General features: G+C 41.1%; 1 protein-coding gene across 2 annotated transcripts; it reads right to left on the bottom strand.

The window, feature by feature from the left end:
• Nucleotides 1–1,753: 1,753 nt before the first annotated feature.
• On the bottom strand, nt 1,754–13,406 carry NTPCR (nucleoside-triphosphatase, cancer-related). Of its 2 annotated transcripts, XM_054399172.1 has the most exons (5): nt 13,373–13,406; nt 10,856–11,018; nt 9,673–9,769; nt 6,807–7,016; nt 1,754–1,822 (listed from the first exon to the last, which is right to left on the bottom strand). In XM_054399172.1, exons 1-5 carry the CDS (start codon nt 13,404–13,406, stop codon nt 1,754–1,756), a joined length of 573 nt encoding a protein of 190 aa, XP_054255147.1. The 2 variants fall into 2 exon arrangements, with proteins under 2 accessions (XP_054255147.1, XP_054255149.1); XM_054399174.1 differs by lacking the exon at nt 6,807–7,016.
• Nucleotides 13,407–13,678: the final 272 nt, after the last annotated feature.

Here is a 13,678-nt window from a genome sequence, read left to right as displayed (position 1 = left end):
TTTGCAGCGTATTTCACAGCCTAAAAGACTTAACATTGAAACCAGTAGGCCATCCAACACTTCAGTGCACAGGTTTCTCTCTGGTAGTCTATGGCATAGAGCCCTGAAAAAATTTACTTTGGTCCACCTCTAAGAAGATGTCATGTCTAAGATGCCTGCTGTTATTAAAGGATTAGTGATACCTTCAGGGCACAGCCTTATTTTGCAAGAAAGCAGCCAGGAGCTATAAATTCCCAAAGGAGTGGGGCTCCCAGAGGAATTACCTTTTTCTCACATAGGACAAAGACAATACAACTGTCCAAATGGATTTAGGCAGAATGGTAACGTACCAGGCACAGCTGTGAAACGAGGCCATGGCAGCCTTTAACATGGCACATACCTCCTGCCATCTGTGGAGGGGCAATGTTAGTGAATGGAGTTAAATCCAGCCCACGACCAGTTCTGAGTGGTGTTTCCCAGGGCTCAGTATTGAGGCCATTCTCTTCAGTGTCTTTCTCAACGATCTCAATGAGGGGATTGAGTGCCCCCTCAGTACGTTTGCCGACGACACGAAGCTAGGAGGGAGTGCTGATCTGCTGCACAGAGTCCAGACAGGCTGGATTGATGAGCTGAGGCCAAGTGTGTGACATTCAACAAGGCCACATGCTGGGTCCTGCACTTGGGTCACAACAACCCCATGCAGCACTACAGGCCTGGGGCTCGAAAGCTGCCCCTGGAAAAGCACGTGGGCGTGTTGGTCAAAACAAATGATGTGGCACTTAGGGACATTGTCTAGTGACAGACTTGCCACTGCTAGGTTAACAGCTGGATTTGATGATCTTGGAGGTCTTGTCCAGCCTTAACAATTCTATGATTCCAAGTTTGTACCAGTCCCTCATTCTGAATACAGGAGTGAGAACAGTCCCTCCATGCTCCCAGCTGTTTTCAGGTCACCTGTAAACACAACTGTTTCCCCATCCAGTCTCCTACAATTTTGGGTGCCCATTTAACAGAAATAACTAGAATGATACTTCAAAATTCCTTTAATTAGTTTGCTCATTTTAACAGTTGTTGAAATGAACAGAAAAAAAAGTTAAGAAATAACTGGATTCTTAGCTGCTTTTTACAAATTATTAGAAATCATACAATAAGCAAGTGTGCACCTGGCAGGGAATTCTATTTTCACAATATGCAAAATAGATTATTGGTAGCACTTTTCCTGAATACAGTTGTACAACTGTAGGGAGATGCAGTCAAACACTTCTTAATTCACCATTAACCATGCACAGAACTGAGCATGAAAAAATAATCTAACCAACAAAAAGTATCAATAAAGATAACAGATTGCAAAACTCACATCAACAAATTCAGTATAAAGTCAATCCTGACTTAATAAACTCTGCATGAAAAACACAAGAATCAACTGAACATTATTGATTTGAAAATATATATAAAAAGGCAGGATTGCCATTAGAAACTTGAAAATAAATCCAAAATGCCATCCTCTTAACTACTGTCTGGGCCTCTCCAGAGAGGGTAGTGTTGGTTATTTTCCCTCCTGAAGCAGAATTCTGTAAATGCTGTTGTGGTCACAAATGAGACTACAGGGAATTTCCCTGAAATTCTAGAAAACTCTTCTTACATTGCAACTGGAAGAGGCTCCAGTAAAGCCTCCAAGGGCTAAAGCAGGAGGAACAGATCCTAAAACATCCACCAAATGTTGTAATGTTTTCTTAAAATAAAAGCTTTGACATTTACCAGCAAGAAAAGGTCTTCATTTTCTGCACGACTCTATAGCTGCCAAGATGTCTTGCAAAATGCTGTTTCTGTTTTCCTTGCTAACCTAGAGAAAGAGAAATTAAAACTGATGTAAATTTGATGAATAACCTCTACATCAGTGTTTACTTCAAAAACAGAGCAGAAACTCAAATGCCTTTCTTTTTCAGTGGAGGAGGCCTTGTTCTCCTACCAAGAGCACAATAAGATAAACCCATGAACCTGCATGTGAATTTGAATATTCAGTGATCTTTCTGATTTAACCTCCAACAGTATTTTGCAGTATTATTCAGGGCTTGAATAACTAAGAAGAATAACTTGAAGAAACAGCATGTACTTTTGTCATTACCAGAAACTCTCTTTGGTGACCAAATAAAATTTTCCTGCTATAAAGTAGAGTTCTTATGCCTTCAGAACTTGAAAGAGACGTACTTATTAGGATGACAGACCTAGTCAAAACTGCCTGCAATGAAAAAAACATTCAAACAGGCTTAGCAGTGCATCTTTGTCTTCTGCGAAACTTTAGCATTACAGGACAAAAACACCTTGAAAAAGAAATAGGCTACTTGAGAAACTTGGTGGGCATTTGTAGAATACTGACGTATGCCTTTAGCTGCCCAGTCCATGAGAAAATTGGGTCTTAAGACCAGTATATGTGAAAATCCTGTCTTTCACTGGGCCCATCTGTGTTGTAGCACATGCAGATTACTGTAAATAGCCAAGCAAATGCTAGCACTTCCAAGTCAGCTGAGCTCCCAGGTACAGCAACAATAAAGCACAGAGCTGGTGAGGTGTGCAGGTGTGTAAATTACTCCTTGATTAACTGGGTCCTGGTATACAGCCCCATGGCCCACAGCACCATGCATTACTAACTCAACCAAAACCTGGGGAGATGAAGGGGTTAACAAGCAATTGTGAAGTGTCAGCAAAAGCCCAGTTTTGAAAAGCCTAAGAAATTTTCCCCTCTGTTCAGACCCCCGTAGAGAGGGTAAGAAGAAATCAAGGAGAGATGAGCTTAAACAACAAAAAAAAGTAAGAGCATTTGTATTTTTAACAAAGTTGAGAAATGTTTGGCAAGAAAGAAAAGATACCACACTATGCATGACATAAAACTCTCTACCAGCAAGGTTTCACTGCATTCCTTGTAGCTGCAATTCAGATCTAAGCACAAGGGTTTGTATCCCTTCCGGTATTACAGTCAACACTGAGCAGGAGGAAATATTTTTTTTACCTTTTTTTTTTTTTAATAGGCAACAATCCTATCTGAAGAATTTGGCTTTAGGAGCCTACTGTTATTTACAGTCACAGATATCCTATCCAAATGCTGGGAACCAGCACTTTAAATCCTAGAGACAGTGTCCTCACCTACCCCACTTGAACTTGAGAGAGCAGATCAATGTGAGGCTGATGAAAAAGCGCATTAAAAAAGGGGGGAAATGAAAGGGAAGATCTGCCTAGAAAATGTTGCTGGTTGTTATCATTCCAAGCCTATTATAAGATAAACAGAAAACCACACAACAACAAAAAGAGCAAGACAACGAAGAACAGAATGGCTCTTTAAGACTATTGAGAGACCTCAAGGTAGACAAGGCACAAAGCACAGATCAGCCAAACTCCAAATCTCACAGCAAGTGTCCTGACATCCTAACTTTCGAAGCACCTCTTGAGCATTTAATAGCTCTTCCCACTATCTCACAGCCAACAATACTACATTTTATCTATCTCTCTTCCATACCTACATGCCAGAAGTCCAGTGAGAGTAGCAGAGAGAATGTGCCCAAGTGCTGGGAAATTTTCACAAGTGTTTTACAAAGGCTGCTTGATAGATATAAAGCCTCCCCGTAAGATCTGGAGATATTCTGTGCAGGCAGCTTTCTCAGAGAAAAAAAAAAAAAATCTTCCAGTATCTGTACTGAATGTACAAACAGATGGGAAAATTTTTAGACAGGGAGTTGAAAATAACTGTAGGTGCTATTTGGTGGAAACTACCACCTAGACACCAAGCAAGAAACAGTGGAGGATAAAAGCTTTCTTCCCCCAACTGTTTAAGTACTGTCAAGAAAACTCTTTTTTCTTTTTCCAATCAAACTATTTTATTCTTAAAAGGCATATGCAACTCAACTGTACTAACAGCTTTCATGGAGGCAAAATTAATAGATGGGAAAATGTGAGAAAGTGAGAACATGCCAGCTGTTAGGGATAATCTGATCCTATTTATGACACCAAGTCTGCAAAATTACACAGACCTGGGCAGTGCAGAAACTTTAGTTTTCAGTATGGAATTGGGAAACAATGGAAAGAAACGTGTTAAATATCAGAACTCCACTTGTTAAGTGCTCTAAGCATAATACTAAATTAAACATTTGGGACCAAATCCTCAACTACTTTTAGGGCATCTGGGTCCATTTACACCAACTGAATATGCTTTCAAGACAGAAGGGACTAAAAAACTCCTAACAGATGTCTTCTATGCATTTAGTGGCAAACATCAGAAACTGTTCTTGTGACACTAAGAGAAGCATGAGGAGACTCTGCTGAGTTACTTGAATGCACCCTAACTCCATAATGCAGCAAAGCAGGCAGAACTTTTTTTTTTTGGAAGGCAGCCACCTACTTCTGCACATTTCCAGGCACCAAAAAAGTTAGTAAGAAATTACTGACTACAAGCTATTTGGGCACTCCAGGTTCTCCCCATGCTATAGCCATTGAAAAATGTAGTATTCCAGTATTTACTTCAGCTAGTAACACCTGACTCCCCACGGACAGGTTGATGCACACAATTTATCTAGCTAGGAAAGAGCATCCAGTGCATTAGTGGTGCAAGCAGGGCAGATGCTCTCTTGCACAGGACTTCAATATAGCAGGTCTCTGACACCTGGGAACTATTGCAGTCTGTCACACAATTCACACCCACGCTTTTGGCTAATGGATGCAACAGAGAACCATTTCAACAAAGAAACCAGCACGTCCCAATCTCAGCAGCATAAACAGAATGGTTCATTTTTTTAAGCAAAGTTTTTTCTAGCTGCAGAAAACATTGCCCCAGTGAAATTCACAGGAAGACTTGTGCTGGCTCTCGTCACTACTTAAGAAAAAGATCTATCAGCAGACTGATACAGCTAACAACCTGGAGCTAAAATGGCACATGCCCTCACAACATGAGACTGGAAGCCTCAAGAGTCCTTGAAAAGTCAAATGCTGTTTCCTCACCTGAGAGAGCCAAAAGCACACTACTGACTGGCTGCAACTGCAGCCTAGTCACAGAATGACTGTTATTTTCAGCAAGGATAATCTCCATCCCCTCATCCCCAGTCCTACCATTGCAAAGTCAGTCATATAAAATTCACATTCATGTGCATTCCTGCAATAGCCTGACAACTAACTTACATCAGCTTGTTAGCAGGAAACATAGAGCTTTATCTCTGAAAGGAAAAGTAGGAGTTGAATCTTCTGTAAGGATGTGAGGAATCTTCTCTTGTCTTTGCTAATGATCACATTAGCACTTAATTAAACAGGCATTTAATTTAAAAAACAGAAATTGAAGATAATGATGGGACTACCAACTGGAAGAAAGCTGAGGGACCTTTCTGAGTATTGCAGTTTTACTTCTTTCCTCTTCAAAGTGAGATTAATAGGACAGAGCCTTTGCTTTCTCTGCAGTAATTCAGATAATTCTGTACCAAGTTGTTTTTTCCCATCCTCACTCAAAGGAAAACAAAGTAAGCATTCTCATTGCAACATGCATCTGATAGAGAACAAGTCACAACACTATGATGCTCTACAGCATATTACCCCTGTTAGTAAGCCAGGATGTGGAAGTCCCACTTACTGAATTTATAATTTATAGAGACGCACAGTTCAGTTTTTGCTATATAGCTTTATTTTCTACTACAAATACCACACACTGAGCAGAAAAATAAATCAAAGGAGTAGGGCTGTGTTTAGCTTGCTTTTGTGAAGCATCCAAGACATTTATAGATGTTAAGAAAACCTCACACACCTATTCCTGTGAACAGACTGTTGTAGGTTTTAGAGAACCTCCCCGTAACTGATCAAAAATGCACTCTGAGGCCCTAATATTCTGAAAATTATGTCTGTAAAAAAAACATAGTAACAACTCCACTGCTGCCTCTTTTTTCATAGAGTCATAGAATTGCTAGGGTTGGAAGTGACCTCAAGGATCATTTAGTTCCAAACCACGAGCCATGGGCAGGGACACTTCACACTAGATCAGGTTGCTCAGAGCCACATCCAACCTGGCCTTAAAAACCTCCAGGGATGAGGCTTCCACCACCTCCCTGGGCAACCTGTTCCAATGTCTCACCACCCTCATGGTGAAGAATTTCTTCCTAACATCCAGTCTAAATCTACTCGTTTCTATTTTTGCTCCAGTCCCCCTAGTCCTATCATTACCTGACACCCTAAAGAGTCCCTCCCCAGCTTTCTTGTAGACACCCTTCAGGTACTGGAAGGCCACAATAAGGTATTCTTGGAGCCTTCTCTTCTCCAGACTGAACAGCCCCAACTCTCTCAGTCTGTCTCCATAGGAGAGCTGCTCCAGCCCTCTGATCATCCTCATGGCCCTTGTCTGGACATGTCCCAGCATGTCTGTACCCTTCTTGTAATAGGGGCTCCACAAATATGATTACTGATAATATTCCTGCAAGGCGGTCTGGGAACAACAACCAAGCAAACCAACAACAACAAAAAATATTAAAAATCTGACTGTGCTTCAGAAGATTTAACTCCTAGGAATAATCAATACTTATATGGCAATAATACTACACCAAGAAAATCTTTTAAAACAACTACATCATTCCTCTTACAGCCCAGCTGTGTGAGACTGCCATGGTAAGCACCAAACATGTTTGGGTTTTTTTTCAGTAAGGTGAACACCTGACCATTAAGAATAAAATGCAAACTAAAAAACTTATTTCATACAAGCTACTCATAGCTATCAATTGGTAGTAACTGTTGATTTTTAAACAGAACCAAACACAAACCAGAAGCCCCGAACAGAAGGCTCTTCAAGGATATTAAATATTACTCACATTGAACACTGTAACATCTTTCCTACTTCTTATTTCTTCAACAAGATCCAGTGGCTTTCCCTTAGGTATTGGAATAGTGCCAAGCACCACAGTCCCGGAGCCAGTCAGGGTTTGACGAACAGCATGAATAAAAGCCTGGCTGAAGAGTTCCATTTTACCAATCTCATCTATGACACAAATCTTTTTCTCTGCATCGCTGCCATGGTTTACCTGTGGAAAAGTGCACCAAGAGAGTGGAAACAGTACACAATTTACAAGAAGCAACAAAAATAGTTTATATGCTAATAACAGAAATATCTCCAAAAGAAATCAATTAAATTGTAATACTAGGGAAAGTGGAAGAGTCAAAGCTGTTGCTGGTAACTGACAGACAAACCTGTAACTTCTATTTCAACAGATTTCTGGAAATATGAAAATATATGTACAGTATAAATACCAACTACAATAGGAAATATCCATAATATCAGTTTTCCTTCAAAGCAGAATTCTCAGTAGCCCCATGTAAGCTATTAAACAATCAAGAATTGCCCTTTGCCTACCAGCAGCTCTCAATTTGATGGACACCTGTTTTTCAAAACTTTGCTCTTCCCATCAAATTATGCATTTACAACAGATCAATATCCACACAAGTATTAAAAAAAAAAAAAAGAAGACAACTACTTGAATTAAATCCAGTTTTGGAAGTTTCTCCTTTGGTAACTGGATTAAAGGAGGGTCACAACTAGCATTGGTCTCAGAACATCTAGTTTTCTTCAAAGGTATCTGGACAACAACTAAGCCATTTCCAAGTTTCTCTCACATCAGAACAGTCGACTTCCATTTCTTTGTCAAGATAATAGTTTATTCTTAGTCCTAGCCATACCCCTGAATCATAGCATAGGCACCATACTAACAATTAACCACACTTGTGATCTGCTTGCCAAACACTACCATGTTGCAGATAGGTGTGAGCATCAGGGAAGTCTAGGAGAGAACATGGGTGACTGCCACTGAGGTAAAGATAACTTGGAAAATGAAGGAAGTGTTCAAAAGAAAAGAAAGCCTACCCTCTCTTGGTAAAAGTAACTAAGAACTATACTCCATTATTTATGGAATTTAGGAGGAAATCAACTCAAGTCAAAACATTACTGCAGATCCATGAATATGTATCAGTACCAGTCATATCATACAGAACCTACAAAAAAAAAAAAAAAGTGTTTTCCCTTGAAGGCAAAGTATTTGCTTCTGGGAAAGTGGAAGAACTATGTACCATGCATCCTAAAATCTTTTCAAGCCAAGTCCCTGCTGAGTAGCTGTTTTATCTAAAATCCTTTCATACATCAGTGAGCCAAAAAGCCAATACTAGTCACTAGGTCACACACTGAGAAACAGAGCATTTTGCTGTGAAAAAAATTCCTCAATCCTGCCCAATAACATTTCCAGAACCAGAGAGATCATCCATTGCAGGATCTACCTCTGTTCTCACTGCAGTGAACAAGATTCAAGTTTTAGTAGCTGAAGCTGTCCTCAAAATTAAATGAGCCCACTCTGTGCTGCTCTCTGATCAAACCAGACCATACCTATGGCACTCCTGCCCTCATTCTTCATTTGTGTCCTCGCTTCAGTTCTACAATGTTCCTCACTCTCCTCCTCTCCTGTTTTGTGCCACCTACATACATGACCACATTCCCACAAAAGTGATGAGCAGTGCTTTCAGTGAGAACAGGGTCATGCACTGTCCAACCCTGCTGGCTCCTTTTTTTCTTCTTTTCACTCTCTTGTACTTGCAGAAAGCTACCAGAAAAATTCAACAATAACACTCTTCTAGCAAGATCTCTCCTGGACTTCACATTTATACAGTAATACAGCACTGGCTTAATATAGTCTATTTTATTAAACTATCCTTCTATTTACTAACATAGTAAATCAAGTTACAGTGGAATTAAACATTTTATTCATATTTCTTCCTTGCTCCCCATGACTTTGCTTCCCTAATCTCAGATTTTAATATTCTTTCACAATAACAAGAATCAGATCCTCAATCTTATTTTTGCTCCTTGTACCTCTTTGGGTTTTTTATTCTTTCAAAGTTCATGAAGAAGCCTCTTCTTCCTTGGCCCCCTGAGTTTTGGCAATACAGAAAAATCACAATAGGATTTTTTTTAGTAGTGCAGATCAGGAGTTGCTGCACACTGTGATATGTTATTGCTAAAATCAGATCTGTTCTTGTTTAATTTTGGAGACGGGACAGGTTGGAGTGAGAGAGAGGGAGGAGAAGGAAAAAGGCAGTTAACAGAATGCTAGGAGAAGAATAGGAAGAAGACTGTGTGGAAAATCTTGTCACAGGTGGAGCATTCCTTGTGCAGCAAGCTAAATCCTGAATTATCAGGCTGCTATTATCAATTCAAACTAACCAGCCTGCAAACACTTACACAGTGGTAATCAAAAACAATCACTGGATTAAAGAAAAAACACCTCTACTGCAAGAAGATGGGAATCAGAGCAAGAGGGAAAAAAGGCTGTAAAGAAGAAAAGCAGCAACAAAAGCCTTTTTCTTGTACCCAGTGACACCACTCAATTCTGTGTGGTAATGCCACTTCTACATTTTGTTTGCTTTCCAATATGCAAGTGGCATAGGAAGCAACTTCCTATTGCCTACCTCTCAGGCCAAGGAGGTTGTCACAGGATGATGTCAGATCAAGAATGAGAGGGACTGCAATCTCTACAACACCCCATTAAGCACATAAAAACGAGACAATTAGAATCAGCAGCACACAAGAAACAGTCCATTTATTAGTATCAATAAAATAGCGTTCTAAAAGGACCTTCCAATAACACTGATTATTGTAAAGCATCCATTTTTGAACAGCTTTCATAGAATACTCACATTTCTCAGCATAGGTAGAACCAGCTGCTCAAACGAAACAACGTCTACAACGTACTGTCCAACCCGACATTCGCGTCTTGACGTAGAAGAATCAGAACTGAATTTGAAAAAGAGATACACAATTCCTTCTAAGTAATGAGTTCAGTGAGAATATACTGGAGTCATTACAAGTGGATTTATGAGAAGTTATCTTAGTAAGTCAAATCCCCTTATTTCTTCTAAGAAAAGAGCCTCTGCAACAATCATCCCTTAAGTCATACTGCAGACAGCATATTTTCAGGTAATAAATAAATAAACTATAAGCTACTGTCATAACTATGTAAGCTTAAATTTGAACAGTGCACTAAAGGACAAGAGTATGTAAAAGCTAGGGGGTATATTTACACTGAAATCAAAATACATGTCTTTATATTTGGCAATGTGACACAACAGACAGCATCACAGCAGTATCTCAAACCTCAGTATGGGCCGCAAAACACTTAAACAATCTTGGAAAAATACTGGGTTTGCATGTGTTACATCACACTATCCCAGGTGAACCTCCTTCATTATCAGTATGCAAATTAGTCAGATCAGCTATGTTTGAATGAGGTGCTAACATCACACCAGGTCCTAGACTAAGTTTTGCACAAAGCATGAAAACCTAAATCAGGAGAGACTGTAACTTCCTCTGCACTTCAGAGATCCCTCTCTTAGTGGGGTTCTGAAACCCTCTTGCTCTTAAAATTCATGTGTGGGTTTTGTAGGCCAATGAGTTGCTCTTTAAAACAATGTTCTATGCAGTTTCCTTTTTACTTTTCACTTCTGACTTCATAAATCAGCTGGCAGAAACAACAGAAAAACCTTCCTCCCTGACAATAATAAGCTACTTACTGTATTCCAAAGAGACTCTGCCTCACAATAGAAGGTTCGGCAGTGCTTCCTCTCTATTTGATGTAAAATAGATAGTAAGAAAGAACACCCTTCCCTCGCACATTTTCAGTGTTTCACTAAGCAATAGAGATGCTGTTTACAGACACGATACAGACAACAGCCAGGACACCAGCGCTGAACAAAGAACTCAAAAGCCATGAAAGCTCTATGTATGCCAGAAATCACATTCTGGAGGAGCATTTAACATGGTGACAGACTGGAGCAGAAGCATGAAACAATAAGCTACTTAGAGTTATTAAAACTTCAGTACCTGACCCTAGATAAAGGTCCTCGTTTTCCAGACAAAGTGACAACATCAAACCCTGTTCTCCTGCCACCTTCTCTAACTTCTTCTGTGTAAAATCCATCAATGGGAACGCCCGAGGATTTCAGAGCTTGAGTCACTTTCTGGATCAAGGTAGTCTTTCCAATTCCTAAAAATAAGAAACAGAAAGCACGCAGCATTAACCTTCTACACACAAAGCCTATTTTTAAATGCCACAGTACTGATTCATTTCAGCAGGAACACTGATTACTTTTGAAGTTTGCAAATTGTTGGGCTTTTTTTTTTAATGGTAAAAAGAATAGAAGGACCATTTAATATTCATCCTGTGCTGACACTGTATCATTTTATTTGTCTTTAAGAATTATGTCTACAGTGAAGTCACAACAGAATGGTGTAAATATACCAGGCTACCACTGAACTCGTTAGCTTAGTGTGAGGGCAGGCCACAAAGCTTGCCCCAAGGTAGGTAAATACATGAGAGCCATATTGCTGCACAATTTATATCCAAACTAGCTGGAAGACTGACTGATCAATCTCACTTTCTACCACTGGTATTCAGTACCTTCTACAAACAGAGATGAGTTCATCTGCCTTTTAAATCATAAGGTGACAGCTGACCGCTATTACCAGAAGCTTAACTTGGCACAGCACACACTACTTTTACTGATGTCCTAGAAAGCAGAAACACTCAGTGCCCCTGACATATCAGGTCCTCCATGGCAAAAAAATATTGCCAACAACAGGAACATGCTTATTATGGTAACTGAAGCAAGAGAAGTTTTGACTAGATAGAGGGAAAAGCTTTTTTTTTTATTGTGAGAACCATGAGGACTCAGAATGGGTTGCCCAGAAAGGCTATGCAGTCTTCACATCCTTCGAGGTTTTCAAGACCTGACTGGATAAAGCCTTGAGCACCCTGGTCTGGCCTCATAGCTGACCCTCCTTTACAAGTCTCTTTTCACATAACTTATCATGTGCTCCTATAATTCATTTTCTTACCCTAAGACAGATCCTTAAAACTCTTGCCACCTCATGTCTCCTAGCACAGTCTGATGTGCCTTCTATGATGTGAATGCTAGCCATGTTTCAGACATCCTCTCAGTTCTCAGGAGCTATTTCTTCTCCTCTGCCACTGAACAGGTACATCCCTTGACAATCTCCTTTTAAACTCAGCTGTATTGCCTTTCACAACATTTAGTGTTATCACTCATTTTTAATCACTGCTATAAAAAAATATTCCATGGCTTCAAGGGCACCTAGTCAAGCTACTAAGCAAACTTTCCAAAAAGCAAAGCCAAAGTGATTCCTGACATTTGACCAATAAAATTACAAACGTGGCACCATCTTTCCAAGGCCTTGTCTTTATAAGTGAATTTATACTAATTCAGTTAAGAAGATTTCTTAGCTCTAATTTGGTTACCTTCATTTAGTAAATTGCCCAAGAAACTAAAATTATTCAAACTAAGTTTAAGGAAGCTTAAAGCTGTACATTTAACCAATTGAAAAGCACATTGATTCCACTTAAATGAACAAAGGCAAAGTCTAAGTAGGCCCAACCTCTGTCTCTCCCAGAGGGCTGCCTGTATTCAAGTATAGGGAAAGACAGAATAAAGCGGGTAGAATGTATTGCTTTTTCAGCCTAGCAGTAGCACTTTAAATTAATCTCAGACAATACAGGCATCTGCAAAAGGTTCATAATAAGAGAACTAGGCCCAGTGCTTTATTTCCAAACCACAAAAGAAAGCTTTACGATCACAGTAACTGGCTTATTTCTTTATCAGACTTACAGTTTGGCCTTCCTACTATATCACATGCTACCTGCAACAACCAGATTCCCCTAGCATGATAAACTACTCCACTGCTTCAATCAAAGCCTGCACACTTGGGATACCAGTTTTTACCTTATAGCTGAATATTATTTTGGTTGGAATTGATAAATCATTACAAATAAGACACAAAAACAATGATCACTCAAAAATCACTAATGGCTGCAGTTTAACTGAAGCAGGATAAATTGTCCAAATTTTAGTTCTCCCCTGCATCTCCCTCCAATAGTGAGATGCAGGGCAGGATCCAAGAACAAAGCAGTGGTGTGTGGAAATGTACACTACATGGCATTGGATCAAGAGCTAAAATGGACTTTCATTAGGAACAATTAATGAACGCAGCAGGCTCTAACCTCAGAGGTGACACCTGGAGATGGGAGCTGCTACAGGTCTGCACGTCGGCAGTCGGAGCTACCTCGCAGGCAGGCACCGGGCCCGGTTGCAGCACTCCTGGCACTTCATCATACCCCGGGCTGGTGCTGGGCCCTCAGCCAGGTGCTCTCCCCTGACTCTGTGCGCTTCACAACCCCGCGCAGGACGAAAGGCTTGGCCTGACTAGGCTTGAGCAGACCAGGCCAAACCACACCAGAGCAGGTCGAGCCACGCCCCAGGATGGCCGCAGCGGCTGCGCCGCCTCCCTGTGCCCCGTTCCCCAGGTTCCTTCTGCCCCCGTTACCTGGGGGTCCCGTGAGAAAAACGTGCTTGGACATGACGCGGGGGGAGCGAAAACCACGATCCGCCCTCTCCTCTACCCGACGCGGCCTGGCTGGCGGGAGAGCCACGCTGTACCGCCCCCACGCTCCGCCCCTGGCCTGGCCCCGCACCGCCTCCGATTTCGGGCCCGGGGAAACGCCGACCGTGGGGGTGTGGTTGGCGGCCAGTCGCGGTGAAGTGGCACAGCTACCCCCCAGTAGCGGCACCCCAGGAAGTGCCCGTCCCGAGGCCTTGGCCCGGCGGTACCTGCCATGGCGGCTGCTTGTGG

Source organism: Indicator indicator, chromosome 2 (genome assembly GCF_027791375.1).
Source record: "Indicator indicator isolate 239-I01 chromosome 2, UM_Iind_1.1, whole genome shotgun sequence".
Lineage (NCBI taxonomy): Eukaryota > Metazoa > Chordata > Aves > Piciformes > Indicatoridae > Indicator > Indicator indicator.
This window is presented reverse-complemented; position numbering and strand designations above follow the sequence as displayed.